Source organism: Rhinatrema bivittatum, chromosome 2 (assembly GCF_901001135.1).
Source record: "Rhinatrema bivittatum chromosome 2, aRhiBiv1.1, whole genome shotgun sequence".
NCBI classification, from domain to species: domain Eukaryota; kingdom Metazoa; phylum Chordata; class Amphibia; order Gymnophiona; family Rhinatrematidae; genus Rhinatrema; species Rhinatrema bivittatum.
In genome coordinates this window covers 174210263-174235862 of record NC_042616.1, presented here as the reverse complement: position 1 = coordinate 174235862, position 25600 = coordinate 174210263, and the positions used below count along the sequence as shown (strand labels likewise).

The following is a 25600-nucleotide window of genomic DNA, read 5'->3' as shown; positions in this document are numbered from 1 at the left end:
GCGGCAACAACTGAAGAGGCGAATTAATAAAACTCTTCGGCCTCCGGACCCCTCACCGTCCCCAAGAGACCGTCAGGGAAAAACGCCGTCCCGACGGTGAGCAGCTCCGGGGAATGGGTCGTCGCAGAGCTGCAGGGCAGGAACTCCAATCACTCCCTGAAAGGGAGGAGGGGAAAAGGAAAACTCCGGGGCTAGGGGGAGCGGTCGGCACTACAGACTTTCACCCCTCACAAATTCCTGTTCCTACCAACAACTGTAAATGAAATAAAAATAACACTTACCACACTCTAGCCAGGCAAGGAAGAGGAAAAAAAACAAAGAGATAGGAAGAGAGAAATAAAGTGACAGGCAAAAAACATAGCCTGTCAGCAAGTTCCTGACTGGAAAACAGTGTCTCTCTTTGAACGGAGTGGTCCTGTCAGAACACTACAGAACCTATCCCTTAGAAGAAAACCTTTATCTAATATTATTTAATTGATTCCTCAAAGAGAAAATAAAACTAGAAAAGTGCTGGGGACCACCGTGTCCCCTGCTCAATCTGCTGGAGTTAGAACTATACTGAGGATTGAGGCGAGGGAGGCGTGGCTATATAGGTCCTCCCCTGGGAATTTTTGGTTCTAACTCCATCTGCTGGACAGGGAACATAACCCACAGTCTGGAATGATCCTGGTACGTACAGGGAACGTCAGATACTAACTTAAGGCACAATGTTTCCATAGTTCTAAGACAATTGCACCAGCCTCTGATACAATGGAGAGAGTAATTGAAACTATCTATGGTTTGTAAGGATAGACTCTCTCCTTTCTTGCCATGTGACTTTATCACTACAACCCCAATAGGGTGATAGCTCAGCCAAAAGGGTTCATCTTTGGAATTCTATTTATTAGTGAAGCTAAGTTAGAGACTACCCAGAAAAAAACCTTTTTTATGTAAAGTTGTACTTTTGGAATAAGCTTCCCTGGGCTTCGTGTTTTGTAGACACCTTTTTAAAATGTAGGAAAGGAGTGTTTTCTCTTCACAATGGTTTTTCCTTCCTAGCCCAAATTTTAATTAATTTATATCTTTTAAGACTATTATGTTACCCATAGATATTATCTTGCTACTCTACTATTCACCAGCTCCGAGGAATTTTTACATTCAAGTTTAATTGTTGATACTTATTTTAATATTTATGTGTTTATTTTTGTTTGATATTTAAATGCTATTGATGTTTTTGTTACTATTTTGAAATTTATTGAAATGTTGTTGTGATCTGCCTTGAGCATACAGGAAAAGATGGAATACAAAATAAATTAAACTAAGCAAGAACTGATACTTTAATTCACTTTTTTAATATGTCAAATGCTTGTTGACATTTTCCTGTCCATTAAAATTGTTTAATGACAAATACGGATTTTGACCCTCCCACCAACTTATGCAGAGGACAGGAAATTTAGGAAAATCCAAGCAGTTCATGAAACAGAAGCTTCTATCTACATCCTGAAGTTTCAGGACAACAGATCACTAAAAAGTGAAGAACCAAGTGCCTTAGCAAGATTAAGTAAAAAAGAAAAAAAACCCACTAAGATAAAGGAGTTTGTATCTGATCTTTCTGTTTAAAATTATTCTTATGTAATCACCAATTTAAAGTGTTTTTTCCTTTTAAAGGTTAATGCCAGGAAGTACTGAAACTGAATCTTGCATATGGCCATTCCCATATTATAGAGGACTAAAAATCTCTCATATGGGACCTAGCCCAAGCTATCATCATGCCCAAACTTTGAAGGCACATATCTGTAGTCACTAGGCTTTGATGCATCAATAAACTGCTTTTATGGCATGCACCAATCTTGTCCTCTGGAAGAAGCATCCACTTTGCTTGCAGAATTTAGCTTCCAAGTGAGGCAAGTCTTGAGAGGAATTTATGGCACTCCTCTCCCAAATTATTTTATTTCTGGTATTGCATATTCCAGCTATAACCAGGTTCTGATCAGAAAGTCATTCGGATACAGAAATAGAAAATGTCCTTAGGATCTATGCATCATATATAAGCACCTCAAAAAAAGATTCTGGGTTCTAATGCCAGACATAAGGGAAAAGTTCAGTAATGTAGTTTTCCTATGGGAGACTGAGATGGTAACAATGTACAATTTGAATGTGTGAGTTAAACTGTTGTAAAAGGATGAAGAAAAAAAAATCCTTGTATCTTCTTCTGGCTTGGGGGTTGGAGTAGGGCACCCTATTTGTAGGATACCAGAAGGCAAAAAGAGAAGGGGTAAGGATGCAAAGACTGAGTATTCTCAGTGATACAAGCACCTGTATTTCCCTGTATTTGTACATCATTGTTTCTAATGGAGCCTCATGTGAATACGTTCTCAAATGATTTTATATGTGGCATCCCTCTTCAACTGGCATTTGTTCTCCTGTCTTGTTTGTGTGTGTTGTTTGGTCCAACTTACCGAACAGGCATCCCTAGACACAGGAATTAGTGAGTATTCTCCTCCAAGGATGCTGGAGTCAGCAGAGGGAAGATGTAGTAGTCTCACTCTGAAAATGCACTGGGTTGAAAGAGGTGAATCCTTCTCTGCCCCAGCAGAATTTTCCTAAGCAGCAGCATCCCATTACACCCTGTCCCCTTAAAGGTGTATGGGTGGATCAGTGGCAATTCTGGTTTATATTCCTAAATCTGCCAGCCCTCAAGCAGCTACGCTTTTAAGGGACCTTTCAGGATGGAGAGAGAATCTCCTTACAGCCTGATGCGCCTAGGTGGCAATTTACTCTGCTTTGTGCAAAACCCAGACCAGTCTGATTTTGCATGCTGTGGCATTTCCTTTCTATGCCTTAAGTACGGTTTTCAGTTACGTGCAATAGAAAGCCTATGCTATTTCTGTGTCCCCTGTGTAGTAACTTCCTTGCTGCTTGTCTTTGTCTATCTAGATACAGTGTATGTCTTCTCTCATCTGTGCATCCTGCCTATGCACTCTTTGCTCGTGCTTCTTGGTTTAACACATTTCCCCTTGAACCCCAATTTTTTCCCATTTCTTCTTTTTCCCTGATTACCCCATGCATGCAGCAGCTTCTCCAAAAGATTGGTCTCCCGGAGGTCCATATTCAGTTGCTGTGCAGCTTGGCTAATTAACCAGATAAACCTACCCAGTTAACTTAGTCTGAATTATTCAATAACATGAATGTGCCACTAAATATACCCAGCTATCCTAAAATTAGCCAAATAAATCTATCTGGCAACTTTTAGGATAGGCCTACAGGTTGACAAGACTTAGCCAGATAAGTTGTCAAAGTTATTCGGATAACTTATGCGGTTAACTCAGCTTCACCTGGTTATGCCCTCATCCCACCTACCACTTAGCTGACTATTTAGTCAGATAAGTACTTATCCTGCTACATGGTGGCTGCAAATCCTGGGCACATATTCAGCCGCCAGATAAGCTGAAACTTAGCTGGCTAAGTGGCGTTGAATACGGACCTCTAGAATACCAGGTATGCCCAGGCATGCCAACAGTGAAGGCATGGATGCATTAATTCCCTACAATTTACTCTGGAGATGCATAGATGCACTCCAATTTGGAGGTGTACTTGTATATGCTACCTTCTTTCTTGCTGTGTATCTGCTGCTTTCTGATCTCTCTCTTTCTGAGGCAGCACAGATACCTTTTTTTTTTTCTTTTTTTTTTTGCTTTCATCCTTGTCCAGACATGCTCATGTTCCACCTCCAGGAAATGTAGGGAAGACCCTCATCCTATCTAGAGGATGCAGAAGCCCATCACCCAATTCAAATTAATCCCGATCAAAAAGCAGAAAAATAATGACATTTTTCTAGTTTATTTGAAACAAATAAAATCAGCTCTTTGTTTTATATTTGGTGCCCTCTGCATTTTAAGAACATAAGAACATAAGAAAATGCCATACTGGGTCAGACCAAGGGTCCATCAAGCCCAGCATCCTGTTTCCAACAGTGGCCAATCCAGGCCATAAGAACCTGGCAATTACCCAAAAACTAAGTCTATTCCATGTTACCATTGCTAATGGCAGTGGCTATTCTCTAAGTGAACTTAATAGCAGGTAATGGACTTCTCCTCCAAGAACTTATCCAATCCTTTTTTAAACACAGCTATACTAACTACACTAACCACATCCTCTGGCAACAAATTCCAGAATTTAATTGTGCGTTGAGTAAAAAAGAACTTTCTCCGATTAGTTTTAAATGTGCCCCATGCTAACTTCATGGAGTGCCCCCTAGTCTTTCTACTATCCGAAAGAGTAAATAACCGATTCACATCTACCCGTTCTAGACCTCTCATGATTTTAAACACCTCTATCATATCCCCCCTCAGTCGTCTCTTCTCCAAGGTGACAAGTCCTAACCTCTTTAGTCTTTCCTCATAGGGGAGCTGTTCCATTCCCCTTATCATTTTGGTAGCCCTTCTCTGTACCTTCTCCATCGCAATTATATCTTTTTTGAGATGCGGCGACCAGACTTGTACACAGTATTCAAGGTGCGGTCTCACCACGGAGCGATACAGAGGCATTATGACATTTTCCGTTTTATTCACCATTCCCTTTCTAATAATTCCCAACATTCTGTTTGCTTTTTTGACTGCCGCAGCACACTGTACCAACGATTTCAATGTGTTATCCACTATGACACCTAGATCTCTTTCTTGGGTTATAGCACCTAATATGGAACCCAACATTGTGTAATTATAGCATGGATTATTTTTCCCTATATGCATCACCTTGCACTTATCCACATTAAATTTCATCTGCCATTTGGATGCCCAATTTTCCAGTCTCACAAGGTCTTCCTGCAATTTATCACAATCTGCTTGTGATTTAACTACTCTGAACAATTTTGTGTCATCTGCAAATTTGATTATCTCACTCGTCGTATTTCTTTCCAGATCATTTATAAATATATTGAAAAGTAAGGTTCCCAATACAGATCCCTGAGGCACTCCACTGTCCACTCCCTTCCACTGAGAAAATTGCCCATTTAATCCTACTCTCTGTTTCCTGTCTTTTAGCCAGTTTGCAATCCACGAAAGGACATCGCCACCTATCCCATGACTTTTTACTTTTCCTAGAAGCCTCTCATGAGGAACTTTGTCAAACGCCTTCTGAAAATCCAAGTATACTATATCTACCGGTTCACCTTTATCCACATGTTTATTAACTCCTTCAAAAAAGTGAAGCAGATTTGTGAGGCAAGACTTTCCCTGGGTAAAGCCATGCTGACTTTGTTCCATTAAACCATGTCTTTCTATATGTTCTGTGATTTTGATGTTTAGAACACTTTCCACTATTTTTCCTGGCACTGAAGTCAGGCTAACCGGTCTGTAGTTTCCCGGATCGCCCCTGGAGCCCTTTTTAAATATTGGGGTTACATTTGCTATCCTCCAGTCTTCAGGTACAATGGATGATTTTAATGATAAGTTACAAATTTTTACTAATAGGTCTGAAATTTCATTTTTTAGTTCCTTCAGAACTCTGGGGTGTATACCATCCGGTCCAGGTGATTTACTACTCTTCAGTTTATCAATCAGGCCTACCACATCTTCTAGGTTGACTGTGATTTGATTCAGTCCATCTGAATCATTGCCCATGAAAACCTTCTCCATTACGGGTACCTCCCCAACATCTTCTTCAGTAAACACCGAAGCAAAGAAATCATTTAATCTTTCCGCGATGGCCTTATCTGTCTCAGGTTTAGTGCTATGCACACATCTGCATTATGGATCTGAGTGCTGGAGTGTTAATTCACAAGTATAGGGTAGGTCCCAATAATTTACCCTTGTGAAAGTGATTGTGTGAAAGAAGTATGAATGGAATGGGGGTGCTAGAGAGACATCTGGATAGTATGTTGAGATGCGTGTGCAACTACAGTGGGACCTGTTCTTTGAAACTTGGAATTGACAAGTGCAGCAACATGTTTCAACCATTACAATGCTTTCTCTTTAAAAGCAGTAAGAAACAGCTCCAAACTGGATTTTTTTTTATTTTTGCAAATTTTCCTAAATCTTTATTCTGATTCAGTTCCAACAGGCTGGCTTCCATGACTTCCCATGAGAAGAAAAGGAAAGGAAAAAATGCATTTTTCCTCCTTTAGGAAATTATGAGAACTATGTGCCTGTGAAGAGCTGGAGAAAATATATTTAGAGTAAAGGCCCATAGAAATAAAAATCAATAGCTGGATGGATGAATAGTCTTTTGTGGGCAGGAGAGGATCCCTATTATGGCGATTATCAGTACTATCTTTCTGGGGAAAAAAAATAAAAAGATACCAATAATCACATGCAGGATGTATATATTTTTTTAAGGTGCCATAGGGTAAATTAAGCAGGTGGAGGAAAACGGTACCGGTCCTCAGTACTGGAACATATCCCCTGAAAAAAACTCTGGAGATTCTGTTTCCTGCTTATGCTGAATAACTGTTTCAGAAATGGTAAACCCTGAATAGCAGTTGAGTCACTGAAAGGCCAATACTTGGCTATTTACTTCCTGGAAGCCAAAAATGTCAGCAGTAAACTGACTCCATAGTGAGGCCGATGCAATACAGTGTGTTCAGCAGAGCACACAGTTTAACCATCAGTTGTGTGCAAAAGTTACTACTAATGCAGCAAGAAGTTTTGCATACAATGTGCATTTAACTTCATGCTTTTGCATGAAAATTCCATGCAAATGAATGAATAAACCATTACCCCCCCAATACAGAGTGGTATGCTGGCTTACCTTGTGTTTTCTCAGTACTATGGGTAGAAGCTGGAGTTCCAGTGCCAGGACTCTGTATTTTATGCACAGAAAACATTGTACATTTTCTACATATATGATTTATGTGCACAAAATATGCCCTGAAAACATTTTTTGTGCACATAAACTCATATTTCATGCACAGAAATCATATTTTTCTGTGTGCCAAGCCTTTTCTTTGTACCCATCTTACATATGTGTGCATTTTAAACTTCCAATGCATTAACATACGGCATCAGGAATTTAAAAAAAAATTAGTTTGTGCATTAAGAAACTGTATACTGAACTTCAGTGCACAGTTTTAACACTCAGCTTTTTGCATCAATACCAGTATATGGTGGCAGATAAGATCATTTGGCCTTATCCGAACTACTCTAGCTTTCAGCAATGCCCTCCCTGGATCTTACCATCACCTACTGCAATAAAGTTCTTCCAGCTATCAAATCCACAAGCTTCACCACCTGCAGGACATCATACCTCAGCCATATTTACATTAATTGGATAATGTAAGCAAACAAACCTAACATCTCATCACCGGCTGTCCCCTCCTCCTGTCCCAATAATGCCTGTGTGTACGAAAGTCCTACTTATGCTCTATGCTAGCACAATCAAACCACTACTCTGTGCAAATCATCTCTGCAGTGTCAATTTTTTGTCCCTCAATTGTTCCAGACAGATATGCAGATGAATTTCCACAGCTAAGTAAACCATACTACTTTACTTATACACATTTGATATTCTACCTTTTCCAAATTAGTCTCAAAGCATATTACAAGCAGATTACATTAAAGCTTATTAAAACATTGTGATGATTTCAATCAACATACAAAACACTAAGCAAAGGAAGGCAAATAACATAGGAATGGAGGGTACAGGGGAAGTGGATTGGTCATTAGGGATAAAAGTGGTATAAAATGGTTAGGTGAAGCAGGGAGACCAGGTAAATAGCTATATCAAAAATCAGTCATCCTGTCCTACCCTCCCTCCCCCCCAACAAATGACCCTGCCTCTCCCCCTCCTCTGCCCTTACCACTGTCCTTTGTATCTGACCCAGGCATGCTTGAATTGTCAGTTTTAGCTACTACCACCTCTGTTGACAGACTACTGCAGATATCTACCACCTTCTCAGAAATAAAATATATTCCTCATTAATCCTCTGAGCCTCCCTTCCATTTCATATTACGACTCCCCATCCCTGAATTTTTTTCGCTCTGTAAAATGCTTTTTTTGTACACTATTGAAGTCTGCTGGATATTTATAAATCACACTCCTCTGCTGTTTTCCTCCAGAGAGTACATTTTCAGTTCATTAAGCCTCTCTATGTGGCATTTATATTGCAGGCTCTATACCATTATCATAGCTCTCCACTCAGTTGCCTTTATTCTTGCAATGTCTTTACAAAGGTGTAGAATCCACAACTGAGCACAGTAGTCAAGGTGAATCTCACCAGTGTCTTCTACAAAGACTGTATTTCTTCCTTTTCCTTATGGGTAAAACCTCTTCTTATTCACCCAAGCACATTGTTAGCTTTCCCCATTCCTCTATCACACACTCATAGGCCGATGCAATAAGATGTGGAGTAAAACGGGCGCTCGTTTTGAGCGCCCATTTTCCTAAGGCACGCACATCCACGTCTTCTGGGCACCCAATGCTATATTTCAATGAGCTGCCACATTAAAAAGGACATGCTAGGTAAAAATTGCACGTCCCTAGTGCTCAAAAGCATTGGGCACCCAGGAGACATGGCTGTGCGCCCACAACAGCATCCGGTACCCAGACCAGGACCAGAGGCTGACCTGACCAAAGCTCCCTACCCACCTCCAAGGTCTGGCCAGATGGGCCAAGCAGTCCAGGTCAGACCTGGAGGTCCTCTACCTGAAATGGTGCATTCTGAGGTCCATGTCTTAAAACAGCCCTTGCCAGACCCCAAATCCCTCCTCCAGGGCAAGAACCCCTACCGGAGACCCTCCTCCAGCAGGGCTGTTCCTGATTGGTCCTTTTCACTGACACTCTTCAGTGAAAGGACCAATCCCCTTTCAGGACGGTCTTCTGAAATGGAATTTCTCTTTTCACTGACAATGAATGGGCCAATCGGCAGTAAGTAAAGGAATGACACAATTTATTCATTCCTTCACTTACTGCTGATTAGGGTTTTGTTGATGGCTCTAATTTGATAAACTTCATCTTTTCTGAATTATTATTCTGGTTATATCATTAAACAGTGAAAAATCCCCAATTAAAAATCAGTTTTGGCATTTCTGTACTAAACTAATATTCACAAGGAAACAGTGAATATTCCTGATGGAAATGAAGCAGCATTCATTTCAGCTGTACTCTGCATGCCTGTCCTCATGACTCAGGGAGTGGTGCAATCAATAAGGCAGCCAAAAATAGCTAGAGAAAAATTAGGGAGGGAAAAGACACACCAAAACTTAGTTTTCAGTTAGATGAAATATTTTTTTTTTTAGGTAAATTTATTTTGGATTTCTTCTCTCTTGACCCAATGACAAAAATCAGCAGAAATCAGCAGAATCTTCATAAATTGAAGTCTTATGCTTCATACAGTGGCTAATTTGTATTCATTGTTTAATTCTGTTTCGATGAGATTTCCTAAAGGAAGGGTGGCTCATTAAAATGTTATAAAGGAAACACAAAATGAAGCTCATATCAGATTTTTAACATAGCTACTAAAAACAGCTTTCTGAAACTGTTGGAGCCTCATCCTGTTCATAACTGGGAAATAACTGAACAACAAGAAAGAAATGTTTAAAGGATTACGAAAACCAAACGTACACACACAATAATGTGTCAAACACACAATTTAGCATATATGTATATCATTACAAACAAGAAATAGCTCGAACAAATATAATACAGCATATTAACTATTGCATGCATGCTCGTTAATCATGGTGATTAAAATCTGCAAGAAGTGCAGAAAAGTGTTACATAGTCCATTTAAGTGTAAAAAATAAATATTTTTTTAATATGCATATGGCAACTCCACTGTTATCATAAATATTGCTTCAAAGGGGACCCGTGTTTCGCCGAAGCTGCGTCGGGAGGGACAGACAATTTTTATCAACAGGTCTGAAAGCAAAACATGAGAACGGACTATGTTAAAATGAGCTACAATACCGACACACCTTATAACTTCAGATTACAAAGATAAATGTGTTACATACCGTAATATCACTTCATGAACATTTTTCAGGGAGCACGTACATCAGTTCTACGGGAAGGTTTTTAACAATAACTAAAAAGGCGCCAAAACCAACGGACCAATCAGCACACAGGGAAACATCCAATCAGAATCCAAACAATGTATAGCCAATCAGAATCAGGTAAAATGAGTCCATTCTAGTTCCTTGTGAGTCCGTGCGGTGTGACAGTATTTAATGTGTATATCCATTTCTGTTCTTTACGAATCAGAAATTCTGAAAAATTGCCTCCGCGATGTGACAAGTGGGAACTTCTAAAACAAAAAAGTACAGATTAGACACCACAGTATGTAAAACTGGGACCCAATGGTCCACCAGTGGTGCATTTTCACATAAATGCTTGATGTTAGATTTGTATTCAATGATCCTGATCTTTATCTTCCTTACAGTTTTCCCTACATATAGTTTTTGGCACGGGCATCAAATTATATAAATGACCCCTTCTGAATTACAGTCAGAAAAATTCCTTAATGTATATTGTTTACCAGAACTTGGGTTTTCAAAAGACGATATAACACTGCTATTAATTGCATCAATAGCATGGGATCTTCTTAGTGTTTGGGTAATTGCCAGGTTCTTGTGGCCTGGTTTGGCATCTGTTGGAAACAGGATGCTGGGCTTGATGGACCTTTGGTCTGACCCAGCATGGCAATTTCTTATGTTCTTATGTGCATGAGAGTCTGGGGAGTGAATGGGAGGCATGAGAGTGTGTGTGTTTGTGAGTTTGAACATGTATGTGTGAGAAAGAGCGTGTGTTGCTACCAATGTTTCCTCTAAGGTTTGGGTTGCTGTGAGCATAAAATTGATAGGCTTTTTCCATCAAGGAAAGTAGTACTCACAGGATAATGAAACCAAAACATTTTGCACACGGCAACCCAGTCCTTAGAGGGAACATTGCCTTCAACCACTATTTGAGATTTCTTAGATCACTTCTCATTCTCTCTAATCCTTCAGGTGTGTTCACTCTGTCACAGACACATTTTTCCTTCTAACCTTTCTGCAATACCACTAAACAATGGTATTAAAGAGAACCTTCCCTAGAACCAATCCTTGAGGCATTCAACCTGATCAGGTGTGCCACAAAAAGGTCACCAATGCCCGTCGTTCTGGAATAAGTGAAATCTCACATTATTATGTTTTTAACTGGCATAGCTTGTCTAAACTCTGACAGGATAGTGAAACAAACTATGAAAAGCTTTCTTGTGAACAGTATTATGTGCCCCGCACCCCACCCCCCCACACACACACAGCTATATTCTTCCCATCACCATGGTGATTTCTACCACCAATACCATTACAATCATATAACCATTCTTCTCAAAATTACTATATAAGTTTATGCTTGCCTTTAAAAGTGCATTCACACTGCAGTTCCTTGTTACTTCTCCTTTCATTTTCCCCACATAACATCCTTATCTGCACTTACCTGCACCCTTCTATCACCAAATTTCATCTCTGTCCCTTCCAACTGGCTGCACAAATTGCCTAGAATGGCCTTTCCAAACGTGTGCCAGGCTCCCTCTATGACCAGATTCAAGTCCAACCTGAATACTCATCTCCTTGAGGTTACTTTTAATATCTGAACTCTGGCTAACCCTGCTCATGTAACTGAATTTTCTGATGTGCACTCTTAAAAGTTACTCCTCCTCAGCTTTATCCCACCTACCATAAACCATCTCAGTCATGGACTCACTGTCAAATCTAAGGCCTATATTTTTTTCATTGTGTGTCCGTCTTAACTAGATTGAAACCTCTAATGAATAGGTACTGTCTACTATTTGTCTCTGTATAGCACTGCCTACATTTGGTGTGTACTAAAAATCATGAAAATAATAATTTCAGAGTGCAGTTTTTTCCTGCAGGACTTTTAGCCAACTTAGTGTCCCATTGGTTATCTCCGAGATGCCTATTATGGTTAAAACAGGCCCTTAATGTCATACATCCAAACTCACAAATATTTTTTAGATTTCTGACATTTGTATATAGATAACTAAATGTTTCTTTTTATTCCTGTTCATGACCCATTTAAAATTAGCAATTGATTCAGGTATTTTGAAATATTTGAATGCTTCCCATTTAAATCCATCCAAGCTACTTCAGCTTCTTACACATGCTCCCTATTAGATTACTCCCAGTCTTTTGCATCGAGTGTCACATGTATGATTTTTTACCCGCCGGTGAGAAATTGTACATGTGCATGCGATGCAAAGAGCTCCTGGCTCTCAGAAAACGAGTCCAATCTCTGGAGGCTAGAGTGGCAGACCTGGAGGAGCTGAGGCAGACAGAAAGGTATATAGATGAGACCTTCAGGAATATAGTAGCCAAGTCCGAACTTCAGACTTGCAGCCCTGGTGCTGCCTTGGAGGAAGAAGACCAAATGGTCCATCCAGTCTGCCCAACAAGCTTCTCATAGTAATATTTGTCACGCCGTGCAGGTTGCCCCCAAGTTTCTTAAGGGTAGTCTATGCAGTTGCCCCCAAGCCTTAAGATAAGAGTAGTAATATTTACAATCAAAGACCAAGCAACTGTCGAACCCATAAAAATTTACTGTTAGCAACATTTTACTGGGTGAGGAACCTTCTTTAAAATTCAGACAATGCTAATTGACTTACTTTGCTTTTGGACTTGGCCTTAGAAGCAGTCCTGTGCTTTTTTTCTTATGTCTGCATATCAGTACCCTAGACCGTAGAAGATGGGGCCTGTGATGTTTGCTATCTGAATCCAATTGCCCTTCCCCCCTCTGCCACGATCAAAGCAGAAAGTGATTTTGCAGTTGCATCAAAAGTATCAAGGCTTATTGGTTGAGGGTACTATTCCCTGTGCTTCTGCTAAGAGTAAAAAACAATCATTGGTTACCCCCATGCACCCTTTCTTCATTTCTGTCCTCTAGCCTTTAGAGAACCACAATGGTTTTCCCATGTCCCGTTGAATTCTTTGACTGTTTTTGTCGTCACCACCTTCTCCGGAAGAGCATTCCAGGCAACCACCACACTCTCCATGAAGAAATATTCCTGATGCTGGTTCTGAATAGTTCCCCCTGGAGTTTCATTTTGTGACCTTTAGTTCTACTGTTTCCTTTCCAACAAAAAAGGTTTGAAGTTTGTACATCATTAAAATCTTTCAGGTATCTGAAGGTCTATATCGTATCTCCTCTGCACCATCTCCCTTCCAGGGTATACATATATAGGTTCTTCAGCCTCTCCTCCTAAATCATTCAAAGGAGATGCCACACCAGTTTAATCACTCTTCTCTGGACCGCCTCTATCCTGTCTCTGTCCTTTTTGAGATACGGTTTACAGAACTGAACAGGGTACTCCAGGTGAAGCCTCACCAAAGACCTGTATAAGGGATTATCCTCTTAATTTTCTTACTGGTTATTCCTCTCTCTATGCATCCCAGCATTCTTCTGGTTTTAGCAATCGCCTTGTCACATTGCTTTGCCTTCTTCAGATTGCCAGATATTATCACCCCAAGGTCCCTCTCTTGCTCCGCGCACATCAATCTTTCACCCCCATCAAATACAGCTCTTTTGGATTACCACACTCAGATGTATGACTCTGCCCTTCGTAGCATCCCTGCTGCCAAATCTTCGACAACTCATCAAGCGTTCTTAAATCACATTTTATTCTCTCTATTCCTTCAGGCATGTCCACTCTGTTGCAGATCTTGGTATCATCCGCAACAGACAAACTTTACCTTATATCACGTCTGCAAAGTCGTTCACAAAGATATTAAACAGAACCGGTCCCAATACCAATTCCTATGGCTCTCCACTTAACACTGTTCTCTCTTCAAAATAGGTTCCATTTACCTATTTTGGGTGGGGGGAAGGGGGATGTTCTCTTCTATGTATCTATATATTCAAGCTTCTAATTTTATCAAAAGCTTTGCTGAAATCCAAGTAGATCACATTGGGTGCTCTTCCTTGATCCAATTCTCTAGTTATCCAATCGAAAAGATCTATTAGATTTGTCTGAGAGGACTTTTCCCTGGTCAATCCATGCTTCCTTGGGTCCAGCAACCCACCCACTTGTAGATAGTTCAACATCCTTTCCTTCAGCAGAGTCTCTATTAATTTTCCCACCACTGAGATGAGGCTACAAACTGTAGTTTCCAGCATCCTCTCTGCTACAATCCTGCCGCACCACTCCCGTTTCCAGGTATCTATTGAACAGGTCATTCAATGGATCCACCAGCACATGCCTGAGCTCGCTCAGTATCCTGGGCAGTAACTCATCCAGCCCCAAGGGCATTGTTCACTTTCAGTTTATCTAGCTCTTCCCATACAATCTCTTCTGTAAACTGAGTTTCATCTACCCCATCTCCATCTACGGTCTTGTCAACCAGCAAGAGTCTTCTCCAGGATCTTCTTTTGTGAACTGAAGTATTTGTTTAATATTTCCACCATTTCTTCATCTCTCTCCACCAATGCTCCTTGTCACCTTTCAATTTCACTATACCACTTTGGGCCTTTTTCTTTCTCTGATATATCTGAAAAATGTTTTGTCACCTTGCTTTACCTCTCTGGCAATTCTTTCTTCTGTTTGGCCTTTTGCTTTCCTGATTTCTTTCTTTATCTAGCTCAGTTTTACCAGATAGTCTTCCTTGTGTTCTTTTGGGATCCTTTATACTCTTTCCCATTTTCTGTCCTCTCTTAATAAGTTACAGCCCGGGATGGCTGTAACCCAATGATGAGACTCAGTGAACCGTTTCTCCATAACTGCAATAATGTCCAAGTCTGCATCCACCATTAGGGTCTGATGGTCTTGGATTATATTGGTCATATTACAAACATTTGTGGTCATAGCTTTCCAGCTGTTCTTCCTAGTTACCTTTTCTGTTGTTTTGAATGGATTGATTTTTGTTACTTTCTCTTCCCATTTCCTGTTTTGCTTGGGGGTGTCATGCCAAATTCACTGGCCACCTTCTGCCATCCCTGCTCCCTAGTTTAAATTCCTGATAATGTATGATCTGAATTTTTCACTTAGCATCCTCTTTCTTTCTACAGATAAATTGTAGGCCATCCTTACCACATAACCTTTTATTGTTCCATACACGTCCCAGCCTCCAATGTATCCAAAACCACTTTCCTTACATCAGGTTTTGAACCAAGAATTGAAATTATCTATATGGCATAGCCTTTCTTTTCTCGTTCCATGAACAGGAAAAGGCAATAGTCTTTGCCTTGTGTCTAATTCTCTTCCCTAGATTTTGAAAATCTTTCTATACTGCAAGGATACCATTTCTAGCAAGGTCATTGTTACCCAGATGGATGACAACATTGATATCAGAGTCAAGCAAGTTTGCTTACCATAAACGGTGTTTCCGTAGATAGCAGGATGAATTAGCCATGCTGTCATGGGATCTGTCAATCAGGTCCGGGAAGCGGAGCTTTACAAAGCAGAGATTTAGATTTTAGCTCTCTGCGGCTGTGCGTGTGTTCCCGCGCAGGAAAGTAACAGATTCTCCTCAGTCTGTGATTAAGCTGTAGTTCAGAAAGACGGTGACTGCCAGGGAGGAGAGTGGGTCAGCATGGCTAATTCATCCTGCTATCTACGGAAACACCGTTTATGGTAAGCAAACTTGCTTTTTCCCGTCGATAGCAGGGCTGAATTAGCCATGCTGTCATGGGAGTCCCAAGATCCCGATCACATTGTTTATGGTATATATATTTGTACGTGATCATGAAGAGTGTGGCATTCACAGTGTAGAAGAGGATAGAGATTGCAGGATTGCATGCCCTATCTTCGCATCAGTGGCTGCTTGTTGATCAAGGCAGTAGTGCGATGTGAAGGTATGGAGCGATGACCATGTAGCTGCCTTACAAATGTCAATGGGTTGTACATGTTGAAGGTGTGCCAAGGAGGCTGCCACTGCTCTAACTTGGTGAGCTTTGGGAACAGAATGTAGCTTTAGGTTCTATTTGTCGTAGCAGAACTTGATGCACTGTGCTATCCAGCTGGAGATGGTGCGTTTAGCCACCGGTAGTCCAGGCGCTTTCGGGTCGAAAGAGACAAAGAGTTGAGAAACACAGGAGTCCGAGTTTGTTCTCTCTTTGAAATATGCTAACGCTCTTTTGCAGTCTAGCGTATGCAGTAATTTTTCCCTGTCATTTGCATGAGGTTTAGGGAAAAAGATGGGTAGTTCTATGGTCTGATTGAGATGGAATTGAAACACCACTTTTGGTAGGAAGGATGGGTGAGTTCAGAGAATCACTTTTTGGTGATGAAACTGTAAATATGGAGAATAATGGACCAAGGCCTGTAATTCACTTAATCGTCATGCTGATGTTAGTGCCATGAGGAATACCACCTTCCATGTGAGGTATTTAATGTGTGCAGAGTCCATGGGTTCAAATGGGAAAAGCATGAGCTGTTCAAGAACTATGTTGAGGTTCCATGGAACTGGAGGTTTAGAGATCGGAGGGCGAAGCTGAGTTAACCCCTTGATGAAACAAGATAGTAAGGGGCGATTGGAAATAGAAATATTGTTAAGTGGTCTGTGATATGCCACTAGGGCACTGAGATGGACCCTGATGAATGAGGTTGCCAGACCAGCTGTGTACAGTGTATGTAGATAATCCATGAGTAACTCAGGTGAACAGTCTAAAGGTGGTACACCGTTAGAAGTGCACTAGGTAGAGTAGCGTTTCCATTTATAGCTATAGTTTTTCCTCATTGAGAGTTTCCTTGATTCTAGCAAAATGGATTGTGCCAAAGTGGAAACTCCCATTTCAGTTAAAAGGAGCCTCTCAATCTCCATGCTGTCAAATGAAGAGATGAGTGTAGTGGGTGTAGAAGTGTTCCTTGATCTTGGAAGAGAAGATCTGGGTGATTCGGTAATCGAATGGGGTCCGTGATGGACAGTCTGAAAAGGAAACTGTACCACGGTTGCCTTGGCCAGGCTGGAGCTATGAGTATCAGTTGAGCCTTGTCTGCTATGCACTTCTGAAGTGTCCTTGTTATGAGTGGTATGGGAGGAAAGGCATACAGGAGGTCTGTCGTCCACGGAATGAGGAAGGCATCTTGGGCGATCCTGAACTGACCTGCTCTTATCGAGCAGTATTTGGGAACCTGAGCATTGATCTCGGTTGCTAAGAGATCTAACGCAGGTGTCCCCCATTGCAAGAAAATGTCTTGGCTACCTCCGAATTGAGTGTCCATTCGTGAGGATGAAAGATGCGGCTTAGCCTGTCCGCCCTTGTATTTGCTACTCCTGGTAGATAAGTTGCTTGCAGATGTATGCAATGTTGGTGAGCATGTTTGAAGATTGTCAGGGTCTCCTTGCAAAGGGGCCATGAACCGGACCCTCCTTGCTTGTTGATATAAAACATTGCCATTTGATTGTCTGTGTAGATCATGACTCTGCGGCCCTTTAAGTGATCTTGAAACACTTGCAGCTCATTTCGAATTGCTCTGAGCTCCAATAAATTTATCTGCAGGGTCTGCTCGGAGATTGTCCATAACCCTTGTGTTTCATAAATCTCGAGATGTGCTCCCCATCCCTTGCGAGACGCATCTGTGGTTAAGACTGTGTTGTGAGGAGGAGGACTGAATACTGCTCCTTTTGACAGGGTGGAGTGTAGGAGCCACCATGTTATGTCCTGTTTCATTTCGGAAGTCAACGACAGCTTCTGTGTCAACGGTTGCGAGTGTTGTTTCCATTGACGTTTTAGTCCCCATTGCAGGCGTCTCATGTGTAGCCTGGTGTTGGGTACTGTGAAGATAGCCGCCGCCATGTGGCAGAGGACTACCAAATTTTGTCTTTCCGACGGCCTTTGAGTATTGTTCAACAAGTAGAGAAGTTGACATAATTGTGTTATTCTTTCTGTTGGGAGATATGCCCGATTGCAAACAGTGTCCAGGCCTGCTCCTATGAACTGTAGTCATTGTATTGGTTGGAGATGTGATTTCTGAAAATTGATCACTAGCCCCAATTCCTGTAAGCACTGTATCACCCATCGGAGGTGATCGAGTAAGATCTCCGGGGTAGAGTCTATTATAAGCCAATCGTCCAGATATGGAAAAGATGGTCATACCCTGTTGTCTGAGATGAGCCACCACCACAACCATGCATTTGGTGAAAACCCTGGGTGCAGCCAATAGTCCAAAAGGGAAGAACCTTGTACTGGTAGTGCTGATGGCCGTAGCGAAAGTATAGGTAACGCCAAGAGGTTGGATGGATTGGAATGTGTGAGTACGCATCCTTCAGATCGATGGAACACATCCAGTCGTTGGGTTGAATCAGAGGTAAGACTGATTTCAACGATACCATCTTGAATTTCTCTTTGGTCAGGAATTTGTTCAATTCCTGTAGATCTAATATGGGGCGAAGTCCACCCGACTTTTTGGGTATGAGGAAGTATGGGGAATAGAACCCTGTTTTTTGGGTTTTCGGGAAAATTTGTCGAATGGCCTGCTGTTTGCGAAGCAAAGCAATCTCCTCCCCCAGTTGTAGTTGGAAGCTTTGACTCTTCAGAGTGGAAAAGTGAGGTAGTATGGGTTTTGTGGTAAATTAGCCATGTTGTACTATTTCTAAAACCCATTGATCGGTTGTTATTTTCTCCCAAGCTGCCAAGCAAGAATGGATTCTGCCAGGTGGTGCTTGATGTAGTGGTGGTGGCTGATTTATTAAAAAGACGGCGTTGATTTTACTGCAGCAGCCGGTTGTTGTGTTTGCTGTCTCTGATTACATGGTTTACCTCTATGTTGAGTCGTTTTGTTGCGGTGGAGGACGCTGGTAAGATGGATATGTCCGAGTACGAAAAGACTGATAAGACTTGCAAGGCCTATGATTATAGGATTGTCTACGTGTAGATCCCACATAACGATGCGTGGTCGAGTAGTGAGACTGTGACGTTAAGGATTGGACTGCTAGAGCTTCCTCCTTTAATTTCCCAACTGTTTCTTGGAACCGTTCTCCAAACAGGTTGTCTCCTGTACACGGGAGGTTCATCAGTTTCTCGTGTAAATCTTCTCTTATCCTATTAGAGCGTAACCATGCCATCCTATGGGCTGCTATGGCTGTCGCAGACGCCCTAGAAAATGTTTCAAATGCCTCATATATTGATCATAGAAGGTGTCAAGAACATTCCTCCATATCATGAAGAGGCGGTGGTACCCGATCAGCCGTCGAGGAAAGCATACCTTTTGTGGCTTGTATGCACTCATATAAGTATTGTACCATATAGAATTGATGGTGCATAATGCGGGCATTCAACATTGAGTTATGATACATCTTCCTGCCAAAGTCATCTAAGCACCAGTTGTCTTTTCCAGGGGGATACGAGTCATGCGATTTTGCTTTTTGGAATCTTTGCATTGCCGACTCTATCACAATTGATAATTGTGGTATAGAGTAAGGCGATGTTTTTCTCATACGAAAATTTATATCTGTTTTTTGGAAACCGCTGATAGAGAATAAGGCGTTTCCCACAACTTCTGCAAGACAGAATGTAATAATTTGTGTGGTGGAAGAGATGTTGGTTCTCCCGGAGCATCGAAAATCTTTAGGAGACCAAAGGTTTCTGACCTAGGGTCTGTCTCCTTTTGGACCTCCAGATGTAATATTGTGCCCAATTTTTCTAAACATTTTGGGTATGTCAGGTCCTCTGGAGGAGAATATGGTTCCTGTGGATCCGATGGGAATCCAGTAGATGATAATGGAGACGTTTGTGGAGATAGAGAATCTATAGGGGTATCTTGCTGTTGAATTGGTGAAATTGGTCCTTTCGTCACTGGGGATGCCGGAGGCTCCACCGACGGTTCTCTAGAGGTATGTATATTGTGTTCCGGAGAACTCACAGATAGCTCATTAGACATCTTAAAAGATGATTGAAGAGTTTCATAAAACCCTCCAATGATTGGGATAACTGAAGAAATGCCTCTTTTGTTTGAGGAGGCATTGCTGCACGACCAGATTGTTTTGGTAGTTCACCTGTTTTAGGTGATACTGTAGGAATGTTAGCGGAAGTAGCTGGTATGTCATACTTGTTCTTCATTTTGCCCTCTGTGGTCTTAACAGAAATATCTGAGGACGAAGATGCAGCAGAGGAAACATTTTGTATTAAACATTTTGTATTAAACATATTTGTATTAAACATTTTGTATTAAAATTGTCTACGAGATTGGGAATCTACACTTCGTGGGTGAGATGACCTAGAAGTGGAAGGGCTCACTGCCCATGTATCTCTCGTGTTCGCAGCTTTTTGATGTGAGTGATGTGATTGCTTATGATGATGGTGTGACGATGATCCTGTATGGGTTCCATCTCCCGACAGTGATCACCTGATTCGTTTTGATTTCACCGCTGTAGAATTAGAGTCTGAAGAGGTGGAATAAGGTACATGTGGAGACTGATGTCTTCGTTTTACCCCATGTGGTATTGAATGATGTATTTGTTTGGACATTTGTAGTCCACTGTGCGTCAATCTGTGTGTTGTCGAATGCACTAATGCCTTCGGCGCCATGTGCGTCGATGTTTTTTGTAAGCTGTGTGCATATACTGACTTGCGTGCAGACGCCTCCAGCGCGTTATGCGTGCCGGTATCTTGTGCGCCGATAATGATTCGGGCACGGAAGTATTATGCGCCAATGGTGATTTGGGCGCAGAAGGTACTTCAGGCGCATAAGTCGTCGGCGCCCCAGATTTAGGCGCCATTGTTTCCTGCGCCGATCGTCGAGGCTCTTTCGGTCCTCTCGGATCCGAAGGCCTATGTCGGCTAGTTAAGTCCTTACCTCCAAGCCTGGAGGGTTGAGGATCCCACGACGACGCTCTTTTCTGTAACAGAGCCGCCGTCAACGAGAGACCCGGTGAAGAATGAGCCTCCCATAGCTCGGAAAACATAAAAAGTTTAAACATTTTGTAGGCCTGTTGTTTTTGGGCTCTTGGGGACATTAGAGCACAAAAATCACAATCTTGTAAATTATGCTCTGGTCACAGGCATCGGTAACATCGGTCATGGCCATCCGTGACCAACATTACCTTGCCACAGGCACAGGGTTTAAACCCTGGCTTTTTTGACATTTCAATAAAATAAGAAATGCTGAGGAGAAGTCAGTCCTGCGTGCGATCCCGCTCGCGGAAAAAACAGACTGAGGAGAATCTGTTACTTTCCTGCGCGGGAACACGCGCGCAGCCGCAGAGAGCTAAAATCTAAATCTCTGCTTTGTAAAGCTCCGCCTCCCGGACCTGATTGACAGATCCCATGACAGCATGGCTAATTCAGCCCTGCTATCGACGGGAAATCTACTTTCTTCTGTGATTGCATTGCCTATCAGGTTGGTAGTTTTCCTGGCTGAGGATCCTGGAAGACATTTAACAGTTGCAACCCCATCAAAATGAACTGAATGAAGTTAACATATATAAACCATTAATATGTACTGAAGAGTAAAGTAAAGTAGACCCCATTATTTTTAAAAATAATATTCATAAATAAGGGGACCCCCAAATTGCCATTTTATTTATTCATTAAAGCATTTCTATTCTGCAATATGCAATACAATTGTTCAATGCAAATAAATAAAAAAGACACTAACAAAACAACATATATCACTTAATGGTACTTGCTCCCTAATAGTGTAAAGTCAGCAGTCTTAACAGACCCTGCCCCTATAAGTAATCCCAGGACAGAGTATGTTATTTAGGGGTGTGGCTTTGATTCAGTCTGCAGCTCACAATCTGAGGGTACCACCTCTTCACAGAGTAGTGTTGGTGGGGTATTTCCCTTCACAGGGAAAGGACCAGAAGCCATCTCTCAACAGAGAAGTGACTGAAGAAATGTGCCTGTCCTATGAAGGTGGCTATCAGGGTGTAAGACCCAGGGAGAATCAACCGCAGCAGGACCATGGAATGCTAAAATTATAGTGTTGAGGATGGGGCTACCATTGCACTGCAGAGCCCGAAAGAGGTCATCCTTATTAGGACTCCATCCCTTCTCCCCCCACCCCCAAAAGGACAGTCCTGGTGGCTGGGGCCCAAAGTCAGAGTACCCAGGTCTTCAAGGAAGGAAGAAGTCTCTTGGGCTCTCAGAGGGATTCTCTAGCGTGGTGTGTGAACACAAGAAATCTCAAGGAAGAAAGGAATAGTTCCATGTTACTCTTCTATCCCAGGGGAGTGCTTCAGAAGATGAATTAAGAGGATTGCTCTTAGTTAAGAGTTCAAAGAGAAAACTGCCCAACGGAGAAAGGTCCTGCAGAGTTGCTGACTGAAAAAAATAAATAAGCCAGAGGCTCATTTGTGTGAGACATGTGAGAGAAGCTCTAAACTGAAGGAGACTACTGCATCCAGCAAAAGTTTCCTAAGGAGATCCCTGAGAATGTTTTTTTCCTCTCAAGGCTAATTGCCCAGGATGTGCAGCACAGCCTACTTCAGGCTGATACAGTAAAAGCCGTGGGAGAGCGCCTGCTCTCCCGGCACGTGCACAGGCCACTCTCCTGTGCGTGCGATTCAGTATTCAAATGAGGGCCCGCGGTAAAAAGAGGCGCTAGGGACACTAGCGCGTCCCTAGCGCCTCTTTTTTGACAGAAGTGGCGACTGTCAGCGAGTTTGACAGCCAACGCTCAATTTTGCCGGCGTCTGTTCTCAAACCCGCTGACAGCCACGAGTTCGGCAAAACTGAGCGTCCGGTTTTCAACCCGCGAGCTGATTTAAATTTTTTTTTTAATTATTTTTAATTATTTTTTACTTTTGGGACCTCCGACTTAATATCGCCATGATATTAAGTCGGAGGGTGTACAGAAATGCAGTTTTTACTGCTTTTCTATACACTTTCCCGGTGCCGGCAGAAATTAACGCCTACTTTTGGGTAGGCGCTAATTTCTGAAAGTAAAATGTGCGGCTTGGCTGGACATTTTACTTACTGAATCGCGCGGGAATAACTAATAGGGCCATCAACATGCATTTGCATGTTGCGGGCGCTATTAGTTTTGGGGGGGGGGGGTGTTGGCCGCGCATTTTCTACACGCTATTACCCCTTACTGAATAAGGGGTAAAGCTAGCGCGTCGAAAACACGTGTACAAACTCGGGTTGACTGAGCGCGTTGTACTGTATCAGCCTGTGTGAGAGACAGACTTACGGTAATTATTGTGTCTGGGACTTTATTTACTGAACTGTTTTGGGTGCATTGGATATCAGCATGCTGCCTGGATTTTGTTCAGAGACCAGTAAAGGATTTTATTTTTTGAACAGCCTTTGTGTGCATCATGGTGTATGGCTGACTGGAATGGTGTGCAAAAGAGCCCCAGAGAAGACTGTGAGGTCCATATTCAAAGGCATTTAACAGGGTAACTCAGAAATTATCAGGCTAAATTAAAATTTGCTAGATTCTAGCTAGATAACTTTAGCCAGCTAAAATCTGGCTGGGTAAGTTAGGGACTTTCTGGGGAGGAGCTGAGTTAATTATCCAACTAACTCCAATATTCAGAATTTGCCAGGTAACTTCTCTGGCTAACTCTGGCTAACTGGCCAATATTCAGTGGTATATGTAGGGTAAATTTGCCAGATAAGTTTATCCGGCCAAATAGCTGAGGCACACAGCAACAGAATATGCAATTTAGAAAATCTAAGAACCCAGAAAATTTGAAACCTGCTCTGGTCCATGATCCTCCCAGTAAGCCCCTGTGCTTAGGTCCAGATCGGGGAAGGGGCTATAGACAAAATACAGTAGACATTGTTTATATTTTTCTACTTAACATACTTAAACTCTGCGTGCATGCACAGAAATTCGACAAACCTGTGATTAAGCTGTTCCATAAATTATAAGCCCAATCCTTAACGCATTACATCACAGGTTAAAATCTCAATTTTCATTAGAGCTCACAACAACGAGGTAGGTTTCTGCTGCTTGAAACTCTGACCTGAGCCAGAAACCTCAGCCAATAAAGAGCCTGTCACCGGCAATGCAATTCTGGTTTCTTTTTACAGGGCCGAATGACTGCTTGCACCGTCAACCTCTCAGCCATTAGGGGCCATGGGACTCTTGCAACAAGTGAAAGTGTATTGGGAAAGGGGGTCGGTGTTGGACACTGCGGGGGGGGGGGGGGGAGGAGAAAGCGTACAACTCTTCGGTACCTTTCTCAGAGACTCCCGCAGAGCGCTGTGCTCCTGGTTGAACACAAGAGGATTTGGCTCCAAGGACGACTGAAGGCCGCCGCTGCTGCTCTTCCCGACGGCGGCAACTTCCGAGAAACTTCGGGTCCATGAGCTGCCGCGAGTGGACAACGCACGCGGGGCCAAAACCCAGGCCCGAAGCCCAGCGCGCGCTTTCAGCCAACAGCACACTGACATGTTTTCTTTTGTTTTGTTTTGTTTTGTTGTGTGACTGGAAAGCGTTAGTGCGCACGCGTGCGCGTGGTGTGGATCCCGGCCCGTCTCCCGTGAGCGGCTGGGGGGGGGGGGCGGGAGCGCCGGTCTAAACGTCGTTTCTGCCGGTCAGGCTCTGTAGTCACGTGACTCTTCTAAAACTCCCTGGAGTTCCCTTCAATGCTTATGATAGCTGGAGTTAGACGTCATGTCTGTCAATTTTTTATAATAAACTTCATTATATGCAATACATTTATGTGAACTTTGTTGACATTACACTTCATGCTTAATGTGCAGACACACAAGGCTTTTAAAACAGTAGTATTATTAAATATTAACTACTTTGCCTGTTGGTGGTGGGGGGGGGGGGGGTTTGTTGTTGTTTAATTGTTTCTCTTTATCTTGTATCTCTATCACCTCTTTTTCACTTTTGCTTTCGCCTAATTATATTTTATTTCGGGTGTATTTCCTTCCCACCAGTCCATTGCAACAGCTCATTAAAGACACCATGCTGGTCGCTATGGATATTAGAATCAAAACAGCAGCACCAAGGTTTACATACTGTAAAATGTTTATACATAGAGATTTTTCTTTAACTAAAGGTTCTATGAGATATAAGTTAAATGAGAGCTAGATGTATAACAGAAACACCAGAATCATTTCACTAGGAACTGAATGAAGTCAAAATCGCAAAAGGTCATCTAAGACAACTAGATTGCCAGGGCAGCAGAAACTAGGGTAGGGTGGCCAACTCCAGTCCTTGAGAGCCACAATCAGGCTTGGTTTTTAGGATTTCCACAATGGATATGAATTCAATGGAAGCAGTGCATGCACATCTATCGCATCCATATTTATTGTGGATATCCTGAAAACCTGGTCTGTTTGTGGCTCTCGAGGACTGCTTCATTTTTCTGAAGGGGTTAATAAACATATGGATAAAGGTGAACTGGTAGATATAGTGTATTTGGATTTTCAGAAGGTGTTTGACAAAGTCCCCCATGAGAGGCTTCTAAGAAAACTAAAAAGTCATGGGATAAGAGGCGATGCCCTTTCGTAGATTACAAACTGGTCAAAAGACAGGAAACAGAGAGAGGATTAAATGGTCAATTTTCTCAGTGGAAAAGGGTAAACAGTGGAGTGCCTCAGGAATCTTTACTTGGACTGGTGTTTTTCAATATATTTATAAATGATCTGGAAAGGAATACGACAAGTGAGATTATCAAATTTGCAGATAATACAACACAATGTGGACAGTTGAAATGCTTCGACGACCCTTACACACCCGCCCCCCCACCCACCAACCCCACCCTTTCCCGATTACAAAGGATCACGC

General features: G+C 42.1%; 1 protein-coding gene across 1 annotated transcript in view; it reads right to left on the bottom strand.

Moving 5' to 3' along the window:
• LOC115084265 (probable acyl-CoA dehydrogenase 6) overlaps positions 1-24374 on the bottom strand; it is a 317847-nt gene extending 293473 nt beyond the window's left edge. The window contains 1 exon segment of the mRNA XM_029588898.1: positions 24037-24374. Within this exon segment, the coding sequence (XP_029444758.1) occupies positions 24037-24252 (216 nt within the window). The 5' untranslated portion in view covers positions 24253-24374.
• Between the last annotated feature and the right edge of the window lie 1226 nt (positions 24375-25600).